The 24349-nt window shown below is 41.7% G+C and overlaps 1 protein-coding gene across 4 annotated transcripts in view; it reads left to right on the top strand.

Annotated features, from left to right (window-relative positions):
- Positions 1-1181: 1181 nt before the first annotated feature.
- gab2 (GRB2-associated binding protein 2) overlaps positions 1182-24349 on the top strand; it is a 66203-nt gene continuing 43035 nt past the window's right edge. For 2 of the 4 annotated variants that reach the window (XM_086035928.1, XM_086035926.1), the window contains exon 1: positions 1182-1506. In XM_086035928.1, coding sequence (XP_085892054.1) covers positions 1435-1506 — 72 coding nt within the window. In that variant the 5' untranslated portion in view covers positions 1182-1434. The remainder of the gene's footprint in view (positions 1507-24349) is intronic. The other 2 variants (XM_086035925.1, XM_086035927.1) reach the window with 2 other exon arrangements.

Here is a 24349-nt window from a genome sequence, read left to right as displayed (position 1 = left end):
TACATTTTATTCATACTTTAATGAAACCCGTGATGAGTTTTTACTGACTTTTACATGGAAATGTACTACAGTAAATCTTGATAATATTCCCATATTACTTATGTGAAAGTTTTCAGCTCCAAAGTAACAGTTTTCAAACTAGTGGGTTGAAATATTTCAAACTGGTTTCAAACTCTTAAAGTTGTTCTCTACAATAATGAATTGTTTTCTTAATATATATCTGGCAGTGTCAATGAAAACTATGCCAAATGCTTGGCAATATAAGTCTGTCTTTTTATAGATGTTTAAAAATTTTCCAGAGAAATGTCAGAATTCTGACACCACTGACAGAACGCTGCAACTCTGGTATGTCCATCCATCCATCCATTCGTCATCTTCCTCCTATCCGGGGTCGGCTTGCTGGGACATCAGATTTAGCAGAGACGGACAGACTTCTGTCTCCCCAGCCACTTCACCTAACTCTTCTTGCGGTGGGGTCCCAAAATGTTCTGTGGCCAACTTGGGGACGGCCTCTCCAGCGTGCAATGTGTCGTCCCGTTCCTGCTTGTATTGTATTGAATATGTTGAGCAAGATTCTGAATATGTGCGATTTTTATTTCATAAAACCGTGATTATGGATGGTTCTTAGCCAGGTTAGCTTTTGAAAAATAATAATTGCGATTGACATTGACTCTAAGAATCAAACGTTCTTTTTAAAATACAAATTATTTTAGAATTTGCATTCAGATCGTTTGACGATTTGTAATTCAAACTGTGTTAGTGTATTCAGGGATAAGGATATACGAGACTCAAATTTGAAGTGCAGTGTCTTGTTACTTTAATCAATATCATGACCTCCATTCTGCATTTACAGTTGAGTAGTGTACTAGTTAATAGTTAGTTACTGACCAGCCATCTGTAACATCGGAAGCCTCGTACCTAAAATCCAAGTGGGAGAGTAAACAATCTTCGTGTGATTACTTTGAAGCGCCTCAGGGGGGTGCTGTTTCCGCGTCCAATCAAACTGTGGGACGTTTGATTTAACACACGTATTATTTGTTGCCTTCCGGGAAGCGTATTTTATTTATTTGTTGTTGTAAAACACGTTAAACTGTATACACGTTTAAGTACACTTTCGAAAATATTATTGTAGCTTGACGGGCCCCGGCGCCCATCCCTTTGCGAGCCGGCCGTGGGCGTGGTGTCGAGTTGGGAAAACAAACCGTGACGCTGCCCCGCATCAGTCGAGTTTCCCCGCAGAAGGAGCAGGGGAGGCTCGCCCAATAACATCTCCTTCACCAGGATAGCCAGATGCACCCCTCTGCCACCCTGTCTTCTTCCTCCTGATTCTTCTTAACCCGCCTCGGCTCAGATGGGGGAGAAGCGCACGCCGACCCGGGGCGTCCTGCGTGTGTAGCCGCCTGTTGGGCACCGACGATCGGACTTGTCGGCGAGATGAGCGGCGGGGAAGTCATCCTCCAAGGCTGGCTGAGAAAGTCGCCGCCGGAGAGGAAACTGCGGAGATACGTGAGTGGCTCTTACTAATTGTACACCACACTCAGCCGTCACTTTATTAGGCACACCTGCACAGTATATTGTATTAACAACTCTGCCTTGAACACTGACATCAATTGACACTATCAGGGAATCACTAACATGAATGTGTTTGTAGTAGTGCATAATAGCATGGAACTTACTGAATCTATTATTCAAGTAATAATAATAATTTATTTGGGTTCGTATAAGTCTATGCTGCATCAACCACTATGCCATGGTACCTACCGTGGCACGAGAAATTATTAAATTTTGCATAATTGGCCATAACATCTTTCATTTACCACAAATAATTAATCTGTCTGTGCCACCAACGTGACAGACAAAACAGCTAAATGCTCTCACACTGCACCACAAACGTTAGTTACTAACAATTGATAGGTGCTCATCGTTTTGTGAAATGTTTGTTTGGTGGTGTGCCATGAGATTCTTCCAATGTCAATATGTGTCTTGCAATAATATGGCCAACATAAACTGGCGATTATTCTCAGTATAGGCTGCAGTCCAGTTCAACACGTGAAGTTCATATACCTCATTTTTGCCTTTCTCTGGTCGCCAAAATATTAGAAACTGCTCTCAGCTTCTACTACTAATTTACTTCCAACGGGAATGAACATTGCCAGTAATAGTGAATCCCAACCAGTGTGCCATAGGAAATTACCCAATTTCAATTATATTTCCTCAAAATGATCCTTTATGTACTATAAATAATGTATCTTTGCTCATCTGTGTGTGCCACTGATGTATTGTCACATACAGAACAATTACATGTTTTTCCATAAGTGGTAGATACAAACCTTATGAAGTATGAAACTGACACCTTTATCCCCTTTTGTGACATTTTTTATTTGGTGGTTCGTAGTGAAATGTTTCCAATAACAAAACACGTGCCTTGTCCAACTAAAGGTTGGGAAACAGATTTATATGACCAGTTCTTAACACTTGATGTCGCTCTATGTGGTGTACCTAAGGTTTTGACCACTGATTGTATTACAACTACTTGCAGGTGCATCCCCCAAAACATTTGGCCCACTTATCACATCCCCACTTGAATACCGAGACGCCTAAACAGTAGTTTTTTTTGTTTTTTTTCTCAATACTATAAACATGCAAATTTCACACAGACGGCCACCCAGATTGGAGGGGGAGGGTGAGAGTGGGTTGGGGGTGGTTATGTGACAACATGCACACGCCTGCAGCTGTCTACGCTCCCAACTAAATGCCTCTCACACTCACATTCGTATTTCCAATCACGATGAGGTCACGTCTGATGTGAGCCATTTCCATCTTGTCCATGTCACAACAATGGTGGGGCTCCTTGAGTGGCGCGATAAAGCTCCCTAAGCCGCCCGGCAGTGTGTGTGTGTGTTGGGGAGGAGCACTAGTCAAGCACAAGGCAGCCGCCACTCACATAATAGGATTTATGGCGGCTGATAGTAGCATGAGCCAATCTATAAATACAGCTGTCGTTTGTTTACGTGTGGTGTTGCGTTACTACCGGGCCGCTTCATGCGCTCCTATGAGCTGACTTTGCCATGATGTCATCCGGGTGTGTATTTGTCATCATCTGGGAAAAGCATCCGAAAATGTCTCTGAATGTCTTCTTCCACCATTGTCTTCCCACTTACACTTGCTTGGTGTTTACACAGAGACCACCGTGGTCAGCGTAGAGCAGCTGCTGCTGCGACTGTACATAGGAAGAAGCTGGCTTAGCTCCACTGTATAAACAAGAGAGATAATACAATCATGGGGCTACCCCCATCTCCACTCCCACCCACATACAATAAGCCAATAATTCTCAACAGGTCAGGCCCAAAAGTGGCTCGCAGACCCGTTATGGGTGGATCTCAGACAGGTAGTAACGTTTTTTTTTTTAGAAAAAAGCAGCCGTGTTAGATATGTGATAGGAGTAGATAGATAAGATGGTGGCGTATGTGTTTGCTATAACTACCTTTTCCCAGTATAGTTTTGCCAAACTGGGACTAATCACGTCAACAAAAGCAAGGGAATCTGTTACCACAGCTCATCAGATCATTGCCAATTATTTTAGTTTAGTATATTAGTTTTGTCACTGAATGGGTCCAGTGGTGTATTGTTAATCAAGAACAGATACCTGAAACATAAGTACAGTGAAGTATTTACTTCCCATCACTTGCTGCCTTACTGCACAATTCATGACAAAAGTTGCGACCCACATTTTTTTTTTTGTGAAATGAAGAATAATCAAGAAAATAAAGTATTGTTCAAAAATAGGCTTTGAAAGCACATTTATATTACGTTTTTAAACAGAAATACTCATGCGTTCATGTTAAAAGTGTCTTTCAGAGCCTCTTATAAGGAAACTGATGAAAATGACAGCTTCATGTGCCAATATACATAGTGGGACTGAGCCCTGCCATGTAAAGCAAAAATCTGTTATAATCACTGGAGGCCCCTAAAGGCCTAGATAGACCAGTCGGACCTGGGGAAGCGTTGGGGCGTCGGATTGCGCTACATCGGACCCCGTCAGGAAGCGTCTGAATACATAGTGGTCTGGTGGGCGCTTCAGCATGTTGCGTCGGTGTTGTAAGTCGTGATATTTGGTCAGTCTGATTGGCTGTTAGCTAGCGAATCAGCGAACTGGGCAAGAACAGGAAGTGACTAATGCAGATAATCAGTGAGCACGCCTTTACTGCCTTAATTTTCTTACAAGAGCGAGGGTTGACAACATAAGTATTGCACAATACTGTATCAAGAGCGTCAGGCTCATCGGGAGCAAAAAATGTAGCGGAATGCATTGTTTACATTTTTATATTCCGCCCCTGCCAATAGTTTTCCATTGGATTTTTCTAACCATGCGTAATAGTGACTACCGCCTCCGATGGTATGGAAGAGCATTACATTTCAAGGTACTTAATGGCCAGCATCACTGTCTGTCGTTACGGTGTATTTTTCCAGCGCGACGTGCCGACAGTCAGCCCGACGCCACAGGGGGTAAACGTCGGTCACAGTTGGCCCAGGTCGGATTAGTCTAGGCCTTTAGACTTCGGTCATCAACAGCCCAGTAAAGGCCAAGAAGACCAATACAACATCAACCAACCGTGATTGACTCTAACCCCGTGGCGTCGGACTGACTGTCGGCACGTCATGCTGGAAAAATACACCGCAACGACAGACAGCGACGCTGACCATTAAGTAAATTCTGCGCATGAGTGAGATGTAATACCCCTGCATAACATCGGCGGAGGAAGTCACTTGTCCTCATGGTTAGAAAAAGCTAACCGGAAAGCTATTGGCAGGGGCGGAATATAAAAACGTAAACAATGCATTCTGCTATATTTTTTGCTCACAAACTACCACGTGAAGAAAAGCCTCACGCTCTTGACACAGTATTGTGCAATACTTACATTGTCAACCCTTGCTACTGTAGATTAAGGGGAGAAAAGCGGAATTCACAACGGTTTCCATGGCTTGTTTATCCGCATTCGTCACTTTCTGTTCTTGATCCGTGCGCTGATTAGCTAGCTAACAGCCAATCAGAGTGACCAAATGTCATGACTTACGACGCCGATTCAACATTCTGAAACGCCCACCAGACACTGCCTGACGAGGTCCCATGTAACAACGGTGTTCGCTACATCAATCAGACGGCGCAATCCGACATCCGACGTCAGATTGGTCTATTTAGGCCTTAAAGGGAAGTCAACGCAAACATATACTTCTCAAGAATATGTTCTATGCAAGTCCACTAGTTGAAGGGCATTCTGATAAATATAGCGTTTGTGGAATAAGTATTAATCCACTCGTTTTTAGCCATCTCCGGGGGCGGCCATTTTGTCTTCTCTCGACTGAAAATGGCATCACAACTGCTCACAACGACCAATCACGGCTCAGGTTCAGAAAACAGGTCAGCCGTGATAGTCGTTGTGAGCAGTTGTGATGTCATAACTTATGTTCCACAAAGGCAAAATTAATCATAATGCCGTGTTTCAACTAGTGGGCCGGCTGTTAACATATTCTTGAAAAAAAATATGGAAATATGATAGATGATATTTGTTTACTTCCGCTTTAAGGCAGCAGCGATCTCTGTTCTGTTCTCCAAGTATATGTTTCAGGTATCTGTATTTGATATAATATTTTTTATTTTTTTAACGTGTTTATGCCCGACAGTTTGTTGTCTCTAAGGTACAGGATCGATTTTCACTTTTGCACTTAAGTGCATTTCAGAGCTTGTATTTTTTTTTTTTTTTTTTTACTTTTACCTAGTTGAAGTAGCACATACATCTACGTTTGCCAGAGTATTTTTGTTTTTGCACAGGAATCTCTACGTCTACTTAACCCATTAAGGACGGGAGCGCATAACTGCGTTTCTACCACTAGAGCCCGGAGCGCTGTTGCGTCTTTCTACCCTTAAAGCCCAGAGAGCGTTCACGTCATTTTCTTTTTGTTATTTAATTATCGGTCTCTTAACCAATAAAATGCATCAGAATATACACGTGACGGTGTCGTAAGCCCGCAGAGGGAGTTCCGGAAATCTTGAGAGTCATAACGGCGGTCGATCGCGCGAGCTCTGAAATGAGTCACGTTAGTGATATAGACGACGCGCTTGTGGACTTTGAACTAGTAGAACAAGTCGAACGTGATATATAGTTCAGATATATGTTTGTAGACAATGACAATATCGAGGTATTTGTAACAGAATAAAGGTTGGTAATTACCACTCGATTTTTTTACATTAAAAATAGTGCTTCTCTTGCACTGAAACTTTATTTTTACATCTTCGATTGAAACAGTCAAGATTAATAAATTCGGGCCTGTGTGCAAGCCACACATTTAAGGTGTCAAATTCTTTAGAATTTATGTTTCTGTCTGCAACATGGGCTGAGATATAAATTAATTTGTAGGTGTTGAATTTCTGGGAAAACTTCAGGTTTTCAAGGGTAATTCCAAAGGCGACCGATTTTGACCGGTTTTGAGGAGCTGTTGAGCCAGGCGCTTTAGGCTTTAATGGGTTAAGTACACAGCATGAGTACTTTTGCCCCCTCTGCAGGGTGGGCACAAGTTGGTGTCATGAGGTGTCCGCAACAAGCAGACGTGTGGACGCAATCATCCAACTATTTGCAATTCTTTCCTCTTAAAGTCAAGAGTGGGAAACAATCAGGACTATTTTACTCGCCGCTGTTGCTGTCAGCTGACCGAGGTGACATTTGGGTCACGGTGCAGGCCCGTTGTGCTCTCCGCTAATCAATACTCCATTTGGTCTCTGTCAAATGTTAGTGGAAAGTAAAGAACATGCCAAGTAGTTCTTGTGATCTTTTACATGCTAGGCAACCGTTCTAACCAAAAATGGATAAGAGCACATTTTGGAAGGGTGACAATGAACACCAAAAACGAGAAGGTTTGTGAAAATGATGCCTGACTAGAGTCTAGCCCAGCACACTTGGTGAGAGAAGCAAGGGATAGGCGAGCACCGATAGCAGGTATCGTAGCGGGCCGATACTGGCCTTAATTTATTGAATCGGGTACTTGTTGACACTGCCGACACCAGCCACCGATACTTAAGGCAAAAAAACAACAACAAAAAATCTGAAATCCAGAAAGTCCTCCTCGACAGTTTGACACAACGGCGAATCATCATCTGTGTCAGAAAGGTCTTTGTTCATATTTTTTTTAGAAAGTTTATGTATCCAAAGTACTAGAGGTACTCTGTATTGGTGAGTGCTCAAAAAATGAATACTTGTTCTGTTCTGGTAACGGTCTGAAAATAGTGGTAATTAAACATCTTTATACACCACCATTAAAACTCTGTTTTTCTATACCACTGAGGTTGTTCGTGGTCACGCATGCATTAGAACCAAACCCAGCAGACTTCTGGTGAGCGAAGCTTGTTTCCAGTCCCAGTCCTGTCACGCGGCACATACGAACAACCAGTCATACAGACCCTCCAACCAGCCCCTTTTTTTTTTTTTTCAATCCTGCATTGCTGTTCAGGTTTATAAAATAGCTAGATCAGTTGACTTTGGCGAGAGAAGCAGGGTACCAGTCAATTGCACAGCACATATACATCAGGCAAGCAATCGTTCACGTTCCCATTCACACGTATTGGCAATTTAGAGTCTTCAGTCAACTTTACATTCTTGTTTTCGGACAGTTGGAGGAAATGGCACCATGAGACAAATACAGCATCAAAAACTAGGCGGAGATTCAATCTTAGATTCTTGTCATGCAGCATGCTAACCACGTGCTCCATAGTGCTGCAAATTTCATTACCATTTCCAGAAAAGTCAAGTGGAGTCCATTTGACTGTAATCTCCTTAAGTGCCAAACAACTGGGAACGCAAACCTCACCTTCTTGTGGTGTGAAGTCAGTATTTACCTTTGATAAAAACCAGAAGGAGGATTGGCGAGAAATAAAACCTCATCTCGCAAATCCATCATGACTAAAAGCTCACCAATTAGGATGAGGGGCAGTCAGGGATAATAATTCAGGATTGTCTCCCACACACTACTGAAACGCTCTCTCACACATACACACAGAAATCTTGCACATAACTCAAACATTGTCACAACCTACCGAAATGCTCTCACCCACACTACTGAAATGCATATTTCAGGATATTATTGTACTCCACATGAGAGCATTTCAGTATTTGTGACAAGGTATCAGTTGTGGGAGGATTTCAGTTTTTTGTGTGACAGTATTTTAGATGCGCAAGAGAGTTTCAGTAGTGTGTGTGAAATAAAACAAAAATGTCAGTAATGTGTGTAAGAGCTTTTCAGTCCTATATATTCTGTATGAGAGTGATTTTGTAATGTTAGTAAAAAAGGCACTAGTGTGTGAAAGCATTTCAGTGGTGTGTGAGACCATTTCAGGTGTGTGCGGGGGGGTGTGTGTGTGTGTGTGTGTTTTGGGAGCGTAAAACGTTCCAGTAAAGACTGCGAGCATTTCAATTGTGTATGTGAGCGTAAAAAAACTTAAATGGTGTGTAAGAGAGCACTTCAGTTTTGTGTGTAAGTGCATTTCCGTAGTGTGTGAGCAATTCAGTTGTTTAATTTCATTTCATGAAAACAATTTAGAAGTATGTGAGAGTGTTTCAGTATTATGTTTGAGCCCATCAAGTAGGATATGAGAGCAGAAAACATTTCAATCATGTGCTTGTGTGAGTGTGAGCAAAAAAAAATTTCAATTGTCTAAATTAGCGGCAAACAAATGTCAGTTATTTGTGAGAGAGGTAACAGAATTTACCAGAACTTTCTTGGCCTTTTCCCTGGCAGTTTGGATCTTTGTTTTTTTCCAATATGGATGCAGTATATCAAACAAATCATCGAGCCGTGGTGATTTGAGTGGGAATTGTGGAATATTTTTCATGTTGTTTGTTTATGGAAACAAATAAATTTGATACCACAGACCATTAAAAGGGTTGACAAGCAATTGATTTGTAGCCGAATCCTTGGTTTTAAGCATCATTGAAGTATTTTTGGGCCATGCTGTTTGGAATTCTGCTTTAGGCGTTCAATCGGTGGAACCAGTGTGTTGTCTCTTTTGGAGGAGGTTTCCTGAGTCTCTTCCCTTCGTTGAGCTGTACCACCCAACTGTAAAATCTGGACAGGGTCACAGTTATTATTTTCTAGTTTCAATGTATTTTTCAATAATTTGGGTGTTGTTTTTTCTTCCCCTCCATTATCTTTTTATTGATTGTTAATCAGTTTTGGGGATAATCTTTAGGGTTTATTTGTTATTTCTTTCTTTCCCAATGCATTTCAATTGGCGTCAATTATATTTGTGCGACAGGGGTCGACTGTACTGTAAATATCCAAGTTGTTTAAATAGATTCATAGGTCAATCTTTTGATTGGTTCAGTGATCGGTTATCTTTTTTTTTTTTTTTTTTCCTTTTTTTTTAAACCTCTGTGTACAGCTCCAAAGCCTCATAAACGCGTGGAATACACTTTTTAAGCACTGACATAATACAGTACTGGTGTACACAACATTTTTCCTGTCTCAAATTGAGGGAGAGCTGGTACTGTTCTGCAATGCAATCTGTAAATTCAGCTGACTCAGTTTCTTTAACACATTTATCACATTAAAGCATTAATTTATTAAAACGAGAGCCACAATTTTTAAAGTGTTATTGCAAAGAGTCACATTATGCATATGGGTGCACATAAACTTTTTTTTGTTGTTGTTAGTTTTATTTTAGTGTGGTTGCCATTACATTCACCAAAAACGGCGTTAAAATGTGGCTGAGGAGGTAAAAACAGGTCGGGCATGCAAATCGTATGCAAAGTCGGCCGTTGGTGAAGGGGTTGGGCTGAGGGAGGTCGATGTGTTTACGTTGGAGCGAGGCTCTCTGGGATGTTCCTAATTGTTTACCAATGTGACTAATGCTCGGCGGTGGTGACTCACCAGTTCCACAGCACACAAACGTTCAATCTATCAGGAAACTTTGGAACACGCTGCCTCCCACCTGTTAAAAAAATCATCTATGTGTTAATGTTGTCATCATTGTCAGTTCAGGTTTGCTGTCATATCAAGAACAGAAGTATTCAGACACCTCCCCCAGTCATTCAATTAATGCATGAGTGATTCTTGTGAGAATTTGGTGCACATATGTGCACAAGGAAGCTGTTAGACCTGCAAAGGGAAGTTCCCACTTCATATTCTTATCACCGTTTTTGTCCGTGAGTGTGGAATACTAGTCCGAGTAGGTTGGTGGTGCGGCATACCAGGAAGATGAGAACAGGTGCAGCGACGTTCTTGGTGACCTCACATGCTTTCATCGTCCCTTGTTGCTAGGCAGAGTTCAGAGAATTTGGCACACTTTTTTCTTCCTGCTCATTAATTTGACTTGTGAATATATTATTTGCGATGAAAACAGACAAATGTTAATTAAAATGGCGCGGCATGCCAGGAAGATGAGAACAGGTGCAGCGACGTTCTTGGTGACCTCATATGCTTTCAGAGTTCAGAGAATTTGGCACACTTTTTTTTATTCCTACTCATTAATTTGACTTGTGAATATATTATTTGCGCCGGAAACATAAAATACTGATTAAAATGACGTAATAAGTCATGTATCGAAAATAATGAGAATAATGGATTATTTTTGGGACTCTTGACTGCTTGCTGGTAACATTGAGCAATCTCTGATAAAACGACGGTGACAGCCCTGATGAAAACTGTCTGCAAGTTGAGAGATTTTCCTGTATACTATTGTAAAAAAAATAATAATAAAAACATCTGAATAATGAATCACTTCGTTTGGTTTGAAGCCCTATGATGGCCTACATGCGTCTATCAAAGACCAGAGAAGAATCGTGTCCATTCAGGAGACGATAAAATTCTTCAAAATGTTTCAGCAAGGATGGAGTTTTATTGACCGTTTTATTGAGGACGTTTTATTTTGTTCCCTCTGAACATAAGGTATGGAACTCCATGCCATAGGCATTATATTTTCTTTTTTCACTCAATTCATGTAGTTAGTCAGTTGGCCATCAGATACAGTGTAGTGTGAAACAAACTCGCGTCAGTCTGCGTACACCACTCGAATCATACGAGTGATGTAATGTAAAAAGTCTAAATCCTGTTCCAATGTTGAAATCCAATAAAAATTTAAAAATCCCTCCCACCTGTCCGTTGCACAAACGTGTCTGTTCACATACGCAGAAGAGTTGTTACATTCCAGACTGATCATATCGGGAAGGTGATAGCACTTCTGCCCTTGTACACGGAAAGAAGGCAGAGAGCAGAGGGAGGATGGCTGTTTGTTGCCAGCTCAAACGTTGTTTTGCACGGGGGGCGCGGGAGGCTTTGGGAAGTCCTTGCCCTCAGAGGTCAGGCGGGGGCGCCTCCCCGTTTCCTGCTTTGACAGGCATAGACATTTGGCTTGTTCCATTTTTATTGGCTGGCAGTTGTATTCTGGAAAGTGGAAAGGCTTCATGCAATGTCAATGTCACATGCAGTATATCCACTTAAAGCAGCCTCAGGGTTGGGGATTATCCAGCAGACTGGGTTGAGGTTTAGGGATATAAGTGGTTTGGGTTAAGGGAGTTAGGATTAGTCGGGGGGCAGGATTGGCATCATCACACTGAGAGTGACAGGTAGGAACCATCAAGCATGCAGGGCAAGGGGGTTTCGGTTACATATGAGGTTAGAGATCATTGCACAGACAGGAGTGAGTATTAGGGTTTTATGAGTTATGGAACGTGTATTATCAAGGAGATGGATTAATGGTTGGTGTTAGAGATCATCAAGCAATGTTGTCAGGGAATTGAATCGACTATTCTAGTTTTGTTTGAAGATGTTTCACCTCTCATCTGAGCAGGCTTCGTCTGTTCATGCGCATGGCTAGTTAGGACAGCACTGGCTGGGGTGTTGGTGGGAAACCCATCTATGAGAATAAATACTTGGGTTGTGCTTAGGGTAGGGTTAGTCTATTGATTCATCAGGCAGACAGAGTTAAGTTAGGGTTAAGGTTAGTGTTATGGGTAGAACTCATCAAGGGGGCAGGTAGATTTAAGGGGACTTCGCTGCACTGTGAAAAACACTATTTTGAAAATGTTTACATTAATGGAGTTTCCGCGTTACAGACATACCATTAACGTGAACAATTTTTAAAAAATGACAAAATTGGGCATGTTTTTCACAGGACGGCGACAATATGCTCCCACAGATTGCGAGAGATAGTTTGCCATTTCTTGCTTTCTTTGAACTTTGGCATGGAATATTCACAAGAGTCAATGCTTATCCAAGCATCATATCAACGTCTGCTTCAATCCATCACAAGAAAAAAAAATAGTAGCTTACTATTTGAAATCCGGCGGCACGGTGGTCGACTGGTTAGCACGTCCGCCTCACATTTCAGAGGTCGTGGGTTCGATCCCGGCTCCGGCCTCCCTGTGTGGAGTTTGCATGTACTCCCCGCGCCTGCGTGGGTTTTCTCCGGGTACTCCGGTTTCCTCCCACATTCCAAAAACATGCATGGTAAGTTGATTGGACTGTCTAAATTGCCCCTAGGTGTGATTGTGAGTGCGGATGTTTATCTTTGCGTGCCATGCGATTGGCTGGCAACCAATTCAGGGTGTCCCCCGCCTACTGCCCGAAGACAGCTGGGATAGGCTCCAGCACGCCCCGCGACCCTTGTGAGGATAAGCGGTATAGATAATGGATGGATATTTGAAATCCTTATAGAGGAAGTCGATCCAAACATATTTTTTCAAGAATATGTTCTATGCAAGCCTACTAGTTGAAACAAGGCATTCAGATAAATATTGCGTTTGTGGAATATGAGTTAAATAGCAAAATCCACCAATCAGGGCTGACCTGTTTTCCGAAGCTGAGCCGTGATTGGTCGTTACCTGAGCCTTGAGCAGTTGTGATGTCATTTTCAGCTGACAGAAGTGACAAAATGGCCGCCCCCTGAGATGGTTAAAAAGTGGTGGATTTTGCTGCTTAACTCATATTCCGCAAACGCAATATTAATCAGAATGCCTTATCTCAACTTGTGGGCCTGCACAGAACATATTCTGGAAAAAAATATGTTTGGGTTGATTTCCACTTTAACGACCAGTCCACAAGTAGCGAGTTTGTCTACATCACAGTACCAATTGAATGACCGTCATACTATACAGTATACGGGGACAGAGCCGCTAGATGACGTCTGTGTCGACAACCAGATTTGTACGCCAAAGCGGCAAAAACGCAGAAGCGGCAAAAACAGAAGACCCAGTTCCATCTGCAGAGCCGCGGGCTCTGATTCACAAGTTTGAAAGTGCAGTTTTACTGTCAATAAGCAACGCACTCTACCCTTTAAAGGTTGTTTTTCAGCACTCGCATGAAGACACTGTCTGTATCCGACAAGTCCAGGAGCAAAACCACAGAGCAACGGCATGCCTTGGCTCTTGAAATAATGTTAGAAGTAACCATCACTGGAGTGTTTGATGTAAGAAATACCCCTTTAAAGAAGACAAACCAAACCAGTGATCACAGAAGTACAGTACGTTCTAGGGAGTTTGTTAAAAAGTGCATAAAACCCCAAGTATATTTGTCGCGCAAACCAAATATGGGCCTGATTAACTAAAAAGTTTGCATGCGCAAAAACAGGCACAAAATTGATTGCTCAAGCAGAGAGATGTGGAAGCTGATCTACTAAGCGGGTGCACGCAGGACTGTGACAAACATTTTGTGTTTTGGGAGGACTCAATGCAAATCCATGATGTGGTTTATTATGATGAATTGTGATGGATGCATTGTGTGTCTCTAAATAGTGCACCTGAAGATGGGTGCAAACTGTCACGCAAAGCAGAGAATTTTCTGCCCGTGTAAGCCTTTTTGAAATACCAGAAACAAAAATGATTGCAACATATTGTCTGTTCTGGAGCTTGTGTTTGTTTTATAGTTCTTGAAATCGGTCTTCATCTGGAGACATAAAACATGACTTTAACCCATTTAGGTCGGGAGCGCATAACTGCGTTTCTACCACTAGAGCCAGGAGCGCTGTTGCGTCTTTCTACCCTTAAAGCCTGCAGAGTGTATATGTTTTTTCTTTTAAGATATGTTTGTAGCCAATGACAATATCGGCAACTTTGTAACGGAATAGAGGGTGGTAATTACCACTCGATTTTTAAAAAATTAAAAATAGTGCCTCTCTTGCACTGACACTTTATTTTTACACCTTCGATTGAAACAGTAAATATCAATAAACTCGGGCCACATGTCTAAGGTCTCAAATTCTTTTGGATCGATGAAATATATAGAGAATTAGCAAAATTCATGAGCCCACGAGCATCTTATAACTATATACGCAGAGTATTAACACATCAAAGTTTGAAAACAGGCAAAATAACTGCTCGCGTACTTCTAGTGTTAAGGAAAGGTGGAAATTGGACTATTTTTCGCTGAAATACACAACAACTGTGTCTGCCTCATTTGCAAGGAGACTGTTACCCATATCCCGGTTTTTAAATCTAAAAGTTCGCTGAACATTTATTTTCAACAATATTTTACAAATTAACCTGGCCTGAACTGGTAAATATGATATACATGTATGTTTTAGATATTTCCCGGTCGGTGAATTAAAATGTTAAGATAACATCTAATTGCCAGATGTTATTGATGTTTTAAATGTAATTTGCACTGGTGAATAATTTTACTTATTTCCCCATTTTAAATCTAAAAGTTCAGTGAACATTTATTTGCCAGTGATATGTCATTGTTGTTTTTCTAAAGAAGAATTGCCCTCTATAGCCCGACTCCTCCCTCACAAGCGTTATCTGCCATCTCTGTGCTACTTCTGACGCCTCCGCCAGCTGCCGTGATGCATCTTCGTGATGCAAGCATGTCGCCGCCTACGTTTGCGGTTATCATTTTAAAATGAATTCTACTGCACTTTCTGAAAAAAAAAAAAAAAAAATGAGCAGAAACTGCAATATGCATGCCAGGCCAGTGGTTTGCCGATGTAGACCACTATTGTTGTTTTGGTTGAAAAAAAAACTACCGTTCAAAAGTTAGGGGTAGCTTACACATTTCCTTATTTAGTTCAAAGAAAAGCAGCAGTCTATATATAGATATGGATATCAGGTTGGGTCGTAATTAGCTATTCTTTCATTACACGTCACAATCACACAGTTTGTGTGTCTGTGCCCCGGGAGCTTTCCGAACGTTGAGGAGGAAAACAGCCACTCTTAACACACTCCACACCACAGAATAATTGCTCAGCATAATCCTTACTTGGAAGTGCAACTATCAATGTGCACTGTGTGTCTCAGTTCATGCTAGTTAAAGCCACATAATAACTGAAAACATACACACTTTTGAGGTACTCCTTAATTTTTTTTTTTTGTCAGACCACTGTACATGCAGAAAATAAATTGATCGCTCTGATAATTTTGGGGTAGCCAGCAACCACATTAAAGGAGATGTATCATGCTGAATCAACATATTTGAGCATTTAGCCCTGTTAAAATGCCTTTCCCTCAACAAAAACACCCCCAAAGTGGCGTTTCCTCCATTCATCCCATCTTCGAGCATTCCTGCTCTTTCCTCCTCTCTAAGCAACAGCCTCACCCGACCGAAAAAAACGTCTGGGTATTGTTACGTAACAATTCCCCGTACCGCCCCTGCCGAGTAAACACACGCCCACTTTTTCCCATTTTTTTTTCAAACATGTATATATATTTTTGCACCGGAATTGGGGAGAGATTTTTGTAATTGCAACGTTTTAGTTCATAAAATGTGCAAAAGGCGAAAATATGTGTTTTGCTGCAGGGACGGGCATTCTGCACCAGGGATGGAAGGGTCCGTCCGTCCCGGATGGATGACCATTTTGTGGACAGACAGACGGAGGACAAGATGTCTTTTAAAAAGGATGGACTAAGCAAGCACGGAAGTGGGTTTTGGTCCATCCCTCTATTCATCCCTAACTGGGTCAAGTACCGGCTGACGTGTTGTGCTGGGTTCTTTTAAAAAGAAAGACCACTGTTCTCTTCCACGACACCACGGAGCAGCCATGACTAAGCCTGCACAACACTGTACAGTGCTCTTTTAGATGTGCGTTTCATCCCTGCAGTATTGTTCTCACAGGCATAGTCTACCCTCTAGTGGACGCCCATTTCACTGATGAGGAAAAAGGTGCAGAGCAATTTTGTTTAAGTAACTGTTAACATTGAGTACAAACCTTATCCCTTTGCATGCTAAGTGTGTCCTTGTCTGGGACATCTCTAGACTGTAAAAATCTATCCAAACCTGACAGGTCATGCCAGGACTGCTGTGCACTGAAAGCTATGACCCGGAAGTGGAACACGTTCGTTCTCCTCCTAAAATAACATTGCATTATTTTGCAATAATTATCTTTATTACAAAATGCAATAAAAACTGAAAATGTCTTGTGTTAAAACGCTCACGTTTTTCAATAAAACGGAATAGTACTGCGTTATTACGCAATCTTAAATATTCTTGTGATGTCCGCGGGCTTGCTCCGGTCCGCATCATCATCAGCTTAAACTGGTTAAACAGTTGTAAACAATTCAATCCACTCACGATACTCCCAGCCGGTAAGTGGACGTGCATAGGAAATTAGCCATCTAATAAGATTTGAAAATTGTTTATGTGTGCACGGACGTTTTTTTTTTTGGGGTGGTGTGGGAGGTTATATAAGAACGGTAGAGCTTTAAAAGGATGAAGACGGACGGGGCCAGAGGACGATTATTTTTATGAACGAGGACAGAAGGGCACCCAGGTCGCGGATGGAGGACGGATCGGCAAAAAAAGGGTAAAGTGCCCATCTCTGTTTGGCTATCAGAAGTTTAGATGCTTTGGGACGATATCACGAAAGAGGCATGGCATCCACACGGGGAGAGGCGGGGTTTGAGTGAAAGCAGGCGTCTTATTCTCGGGTTAGAAAAAGGGTCACCAAAACAACTCATCTTTCATGAGAAATTTGACCGCCATTGTGCTAAAAGTAATATATCATCATGTGTATGTCTATAATTAACTGTGGAAAGTTTAAATAGCATCATCTCCCATTAAAGCCTAAAGCGCCTGGCTCAACAGCTCCCCAAAACCTAAGGTTGTCTTTGGAATTACCTGAAGTTTTCCCAGAAATTCAACACCTCCAAAATAATTAAGATCTCAGCCCCTGTAGCAGATAGAAACATCGAAACAAAGATGCTCGTGGGCTCATGAATTTTGCTAATTCTCTATATATTTCATTACCATGGTGCAATGTTATGGTATGAAACAATATAAAAATAGTTACGAGCCATGACTACTTTATCTACGTCGTCCCAGTCAATTTGACGGCACGCACGTTGCGCTGAGCAAGCAGTCTAGTATATCTGAAAATGGGTTTTGGTTGCAGTCAATCCACCAATTGATTTTGACTAATTAAGCCACCATGGATGAATGGCTGACACAGCTGTGTTTTGTGTGTGTTTGTAGCTTTTAAAACTCCTTCACTTCAGCTCCGTTTAAGCTCTCGCAATGGTCACATCTACCGGTGCGTTCGGGGCCGTGTCCGACCTCTGCATGTCTGGATCCCCTCACAGCTCGCGGCAGATGAACACCAAATGTCTCTGTCTCGGTGTGTTGGCACTCGGCCTGCGCTCATCTTTGTTTTGTTTGCGATACCTGCTTCGACCGGCCTGGAGAACAACCAGAGACATGCGGCGTCCGTTCACGCCATCTGCTTAACGTCTCTTACGACACGAGCTTGTGTAAACTGTGTGACTTCCCCGCTCGTGTTTGGGTTGAGCTTGCTGGATAGTATGTAAACTGATGAGTAAGTACAAGTAAAGGGACCTCCATTAGGGACTGGGATGACACTCCATTAAGGCCCAACTGCTTCATGTGTGTGTGTGAATTACTTAAGTTTTAAAGACAGAAGTCAACCCAAACATATATTTTTTTCAAGAATATGTTCTATGCAGGCCCACTAGTTGAAGCAAGGCATTCTGATAAATATTGTGTTTGTAGAATATGAGTTAAGCAGCAAAATCCACCCGTTTTTAGCCATCTCAGGGAACGACTGTTTTGCCACTTCTGTCAACTAAAAAATGATATCACAGTAGGGGTGGGCGATATGTATCGTTATCGATATCATTGTCAATCTTGCTTTCACGATGTATAATTTGCATTATCGAGTGTTAATACTGCCTCGAAAAGCGAGTCAGCCGACGGCCGCAAAGTACGAGGAAATGCTGAAAATCAGTGTGCATTAATGACAGAGGAGGAGGAAGTGATAATCATTCGCCGAATCAGCGGGCGGGACCCGGTCACGTGACTCTGTCCGCACTGGAGCCGAGCTGTTTGAAATATGGAGGAGAGTCGAGCGGGGATTCATAGCGAGGCACAAGTAGAGGTGGGCGATATATATCGTTATCTATATCATCGTCAATCTTGATTTCACGATGTGTAATTTTACATTGTCGAGTATTAATACTGCCTCAAAAAGCATAATGACTCGAGTCAGTCGACGGCCGCAAAGTATGAGGAAATGCTGAAAATCAGGGTGCATTGACGGCGGAGGATTAGGAAGTGATAATGGCCAATGTATGAGAATGGGTGTTGTCATGACGACGTCTTTTTTTTTTTTCTCTCGCTGGGTGACACTTCGTCACAGGTCACATATCAAATACATTTATTTCCCATTGTGATTGCTGTAGTTAACATCTTTTTCTCATTCTGATTACTCTCGTAGTTGACAGTGGTACACCAGTACTTACTGCAGCTGAAAATGTCACATCATTATGGAATAACAGCAGAGACATTTAAATGACACAAATATTAACGAAAATCAATGTAAGTCTATACATTAATTTTTTGTTCTTTATTGTTAAATGTTGTCGTAGAATATTACGTTTGCTGTATTTTGCAATTTAAAAGAGATGTTGTTCACAAACGCTGTCTATCCACAATTGGTCTGTGAAGCAAGTGCAGATTTAAAATATTTTTTTGTAGAATATCGTCAAATTATCGTTATCGAGTTTTTTGATAAAATACAGATTTTTTTTTTTTTTGCCCATATCACCCACGCCTACATCACACATGCTCAGGGCTCAGATAACGAGCAATCATGGTTCAGCTATTAGGGTCTTTATATTTTAGGGAGGAGCTAAGTTTAGCCTGGGTCGTTAGTGGGAGTTACGAGGAATCTTCGTTGGATGTGTATATTTTTGTCCTGCTCAGTGGCTATTATACAGTTCAAGCTAACAAATTTTTTGCGGTCTCGATATTGCTTGACTTTGCTATTTTAAATCAAATCATCTGACAGTCCTTTTTTTTTTTTAAGATGAGTTTGAAATAATATTAATGTTTTGGGATCATAGTTTGTAGTGTATGTTTTAAACTATTGGTGTAGGCCAGGGGTCGGCAACCCGCGGCTCCGGAGCCACATTCGGCTCTTTTATCCTTATCTTGCAGCTCTGCGTGGCTTGGGAAAAGAAGTGTCCGATTAAAGTGTACTGTAACGTCTTAAAAAGATACGTCAGACATAGCTTAGTTATCTCCCTTTTTATTATTCCAACACGGCTATTGTGGGCGGTCGTTGACGCCAGCCACAGTGCAACAACAATTCCGTCATAAGTACACATAGATTTCTGTTCCTTCTTGCCGTCCACTCACCCCTCTCTCTCTCGCACCCCTCCCCCAATCCAGCGAGTCGCGTGATGCATTCAGGAACGTCGGGAACAACACAACTTAGCAAAACACAAATGTCACCACAACACAGATAACCCAATTCGTTACAGTATGTTATTTGACTCACACGTGTATCATGTCTTCTTATTAAGTCAAAGTTTTTAACTTCTTTCTTCAGAGCTTGTGCAATTTTGGTGATCAGCATTCGCCTTCTTCAGAGACGTTTGACAGCACTTGACATGTCGGCAGGAAGCCGGCGCGCTCAGAAAGCCCAGCGACACTAAAACTGCACAATATCTGAACAAAGTATTTTATTGGTGTTTTTTTGTTTGTCTAATTGTCGTTGTAAAATGTAACATTATTGGGACCCCAAAATATTAAAATAAAATTATATAGTCACTTTTGAACGAAAATTCCAGCCAATTTTAAAGTGGTGAAAATGGTAAATACTCAAAGCACGATTTCACGGAGGTGTGTGCAACACAATGATGTCCCTGAATGCGGGCTTTTAATTTTTTTTTTTTTTTTTTTTTTTAGACAATAACAAGTGAAAATAGTAAGGTTCGCTGGATTACATTGGCTTGTTTAATATGGATCGATGAGATGCTTCTTTGCAAAAAGCCCCCCCTCATGTGTGTCGTGAGGTAAGTGGCCCCGGCGTACCTCTCCGAGCTCCTCCACTCCTACGCACCTTCCTGCAGCCTCGGGTCTGCGGACCAGGCGCTGCTCGAGGTGCGGAGGACCAAGCGGAGCCTCATAGGGGATCGAGCCTTTTCTGTCGCTGGTCCTTCCCTTTCGAATGACCTTCCATTGGAGGTTAGGCAAGCCCCCTCTCTGTCCATGTTTAAAACCCGGTTGAAGACACATTTCTATACTCTGGCTTTTGATCCGATCTGAAATTTTTGGCTCTTTTCCGGTGTCAATTGTATATAGTGTTTTATGTTCATTTATTGATTCCATTTTGTTGTATTATGGCTATTGTATGTAAAGTGCTTTGTTACAGCTCTAGCTGTTATGAAACACGCTATATAAATAAAATTGTATTGTATTGTATTTTAATATGTACCTTAAACGCGGCTAGTTGGATCATTGTGTCATTTATTGCATCCCTCATGGCTTTAAACCTGAAAGAAGGCGTTTTGTGAAGGCGTTGGAGCCAAAATGAAGATGTATTGTATAGGGCAGGTGTATTTGCTGGTATGACGTTTCAAAGGCTGGGGGCACGGCACGATGGGTGCTTCACACGAGTGCAGACTTTGAAGTACTCGAATGTCGCCGGCTTGGTTTTTGTACTCTTTTAATCAATTCAAGCGTCAAATTACAGACTGAATGTACCGTATTTTGTAGGTAGTGTTATGTGGACGTGAGTGTGCGATAGCAAGATAAGGTATTATACAACTTGAACGAAGCGGTGCTTGGGAACTCAAACAAGCTGGCATTTTTGGAGGCTAACGTCAAAACGTGTTTGCAGCTCCCAGTGCTTGCTTTTCCGTGGAAACCGGGTCGAAATGGTTCTTTGAGTGTGAAAGGTTGCCGGCCCCTGGTATTGGCATTTATAAACATTTTTAGGGGAAGGATTTCTCTCGTTACGGCGGGGCTCATCTCAGTCCCCACTTAACATCTTGTTGTATACACAGCCATGCCCACTGATGAGCTCAGGAGCGCTTGTGCCCTAAAGAATTATCCGAGGCGTGTCTGTTATAGTAGCGCGCTGTGCGTGTGCGTGACTGTGTGTGTGTGTGCGTACGTGTGCATGTACGCCACTAGTGCGACAAACTGTGTCAACAAAAGAGCTGATACGCGTCAGTCATCGTGTTTTCAAATGTGCATGAGCAAACATCCAAACCAAACACTCTGTACTGTATGCGACAATAGGAGGACAAGGGGGGGGGGGGTGTCTCGTAACCTGGAGCTCACACACGCACACACACACACACACACACACACACTTGCGCACACACACACACAGCTGCACAAACACAAGTACCCGTCAGTGCACTCCATCTTGTCTATTTCCAGCCAGTGTATCCCGGCGTTAACTCTTGTGACTCGTCACGTTTTGGATTTGGGCCGAACGCTTGCACCCCCCACCCCCAAGGGTTAAGATTCTAGTTTGACTGGAGTGCTGGAACGCACTGAGCATGTTCAGAGGCTCACACACAGCGGTTGGAAAGTAGTATTAGTGACCCGTGACGTCAGGCTAATGAAGGTGGCTGGATGACAATTATGCTTGGAGCACATTTTATATATATATATATATATATATATATATATATATATATATATATATATATATATAATCCTTTTCAACTTTTCCAAGAGATTTCGTCAGATTTCTACCAAATTTTTATACGAGACATTAAGGTGCGAAAAAAACAAACAAATTGTTTTGGTCTTTGCATGTGGGTGACAATTGAGAACTCGGCATAAAACACAAAACTGTCATAGCTCAACTCCACAATGTCAGATCTTGACCTAAGATTTCTCTGAACAACATGCTATTGGGTGGGCATACATTATCTATCATAAGTAGACCCACAAAATAGTCTCAAGAACCCAAGGCCAGATAGCCACAGGAAGTCTGCCATTTTGATTTGAAGCAGCTGTTTTACAGTCCTTTGGGCCGTTTCCAAGGCTCCTTCAAATACAAACTGGTCCTAGACATTTTGGCAGATTACTATTAAAATGACAGATGGAAGACGCTAAATGGCAAAAATAATATGAAAAATGTGAAACGTAAACAATGCAACACTAGGAACAAGCTCCAACCTAATGCTTTCTTAAAAGCTCGCAGACAACAGCTTGTCACAATTCTATCATCTAGCAGTGTCGCCGATACAAATGTGTGTGTGTGTGTGTGGGCTGTATCATCACAGCTTCACTCTTCTGCAAGAACAACACGTGTGACTTTTTATTTCTCCAGCCATCTGCTCTGTGTGAAAAAAACTCAACAAAAAAACAGCCTCAACAAGCACTCAGCAACGCATTTGATGTTCATTAAAAAGCAAAACAAAAAAAATGTGACAAATGATGCCACAAAAGACTCGCTTGTTGGCTGGGGACGACGCCGGGACAAGCAGACAGCAATAATCTAGTCGTCATCAGCAGGCGGTCACGCAATGCAGGCCGCATTCCTTCTTCAGCAAAGACGAGGAGAATCTTCTCTTAACTCTGCCGTTGTTTTTCACTTGGCGTGTTGTTACCTCCCCCAAGGAGGATTGGGCTGTCTGGGGACATGGACCAAGGAAAATCACACTTTTTTTTACTGTAGTAAGACAGGATTTTTCAGCATTTTTGTAATTTCTCAGTCCAAAAATACAGGAAACTAAATAGATTCAAATGAAGTGCATGGTCAAATTCATGCCAATGCAGGAGGTGTGTGTCTATAAAGGTATGCAGTATATTTTTAATTTTGAAGCGTGTCCGCCCCAGAGCAGCAGAGATAACCGAGGAATCTTCTTCTTACTCCCGGAGATGGTCTAATTCAGAGCAAGGATTATATTGATTTTGAAAGGATATAGGATCTTCGTTGGCCCAGTTAGCTGAGCTCAAATGTCTGTTAATAATAATGAGGATTTGTTCTTTAAGTACTGAGTATTTTTGCCACTTCTGGATGGATGTGAGCTAAGATGACCAAGGTAGCTGAAACTAAAGATCAAATGTGGGTAACTAAGTTTCTTTAGACTTTGGGGTATGGCTATTCTCGGGCCCTGTGAGAACTCCATAAATTTAGAATAATAATATGCGCAATGTATCTCATCGAATTGCAAGATTGTGACCAGGATGTGAAACATCGATTTTTTTTCCAAGCTGCTGTTGTGTCTTTTGTGTCTCCCGGAAACTTTTGTCCACATTTTGTGTATATTATTTCTGCAAAGCAGAAGCATTTGCAGCGATTGTTTATCTTCCCACAATACATCTGCCAAAAATAGAGACACACATGCCTGCTTATCGACAAAAGGATTGTGTTGCTATTTTTAGCAGCTAGAGATTGCTCCTTTCTTTTGATGTTCATCTTCTGTCTTTTCATGGGATTTAGCACTATAAAATGTCCTGTTTCATACTTGTGCCATATCTCAGTCACTGTGTTCAGATTGAAAATATTATCAAATAAGAGGTCCTATATTCAAATGTAACTTGACTTATGATGCTTTTCTTTGGAATAGCTTTTGACTTCAGCAAACACAACCAATGACCAAAGGTGGGCACTTTACTGAAGTTTGCCAATCCGTCATTCATCATCCGTCAGCATCCTGTCATCCGTCAATACATCTATTTTTCAAGCCGAAACACACTGTAATCTTTTGTCGGTCAGTCCATCATTAGCATTAGTTATCATTAGCTTTTTTTTTTTTTTTTTTAAGTTTCTCATCCAACGTCAGCAAAACAGACCGATTCATCGGTCAGACGTAATGTCCAACTCTGCCAATGACTGTTTGATTTATTTCAAACAAATGACTATTTTCAGTTCTTTACGACCTATTGAATGTCTTGAAATACCTCTGTGCATGATAATTTGGAACAGTGCATTTTAACAAAAACTACATTTTCATTTTGGGGAAAAAATACTATTATCATTGGGTAGTTTGTTTGAAAACATTCATAGTCTTCTCTAGCAGTTGATGACTTGGAAAATTATGCTGAGTGCCATTTGCAATGCCGGTCCTCGAGGGCCACTCTCCTGCATGTTTTATAGTAATAATAA

This window comes from Filicampus tigris, chromosome 7 (genome assembly GCF_054856515.1).
Source record: "Filicampus tigris isolate MCC_2025a chromosome 7, RoL_Ftig_1.0, whole genome shotgun sequence".
In the NCBI taxonomy this organism is placed as follows: domain Eukaryota; kingdom Metazoa; phylum Chordata; class Actinopteri; order Syngnathiformes; family Syngnathidae; genus Filicampus; species Filicampus tigris.
The sequence above is the reverse complement of the archived record's forward strand: the minus strand, read 5'-3'. Positions and strand labels throughout refer to the sequence as shown.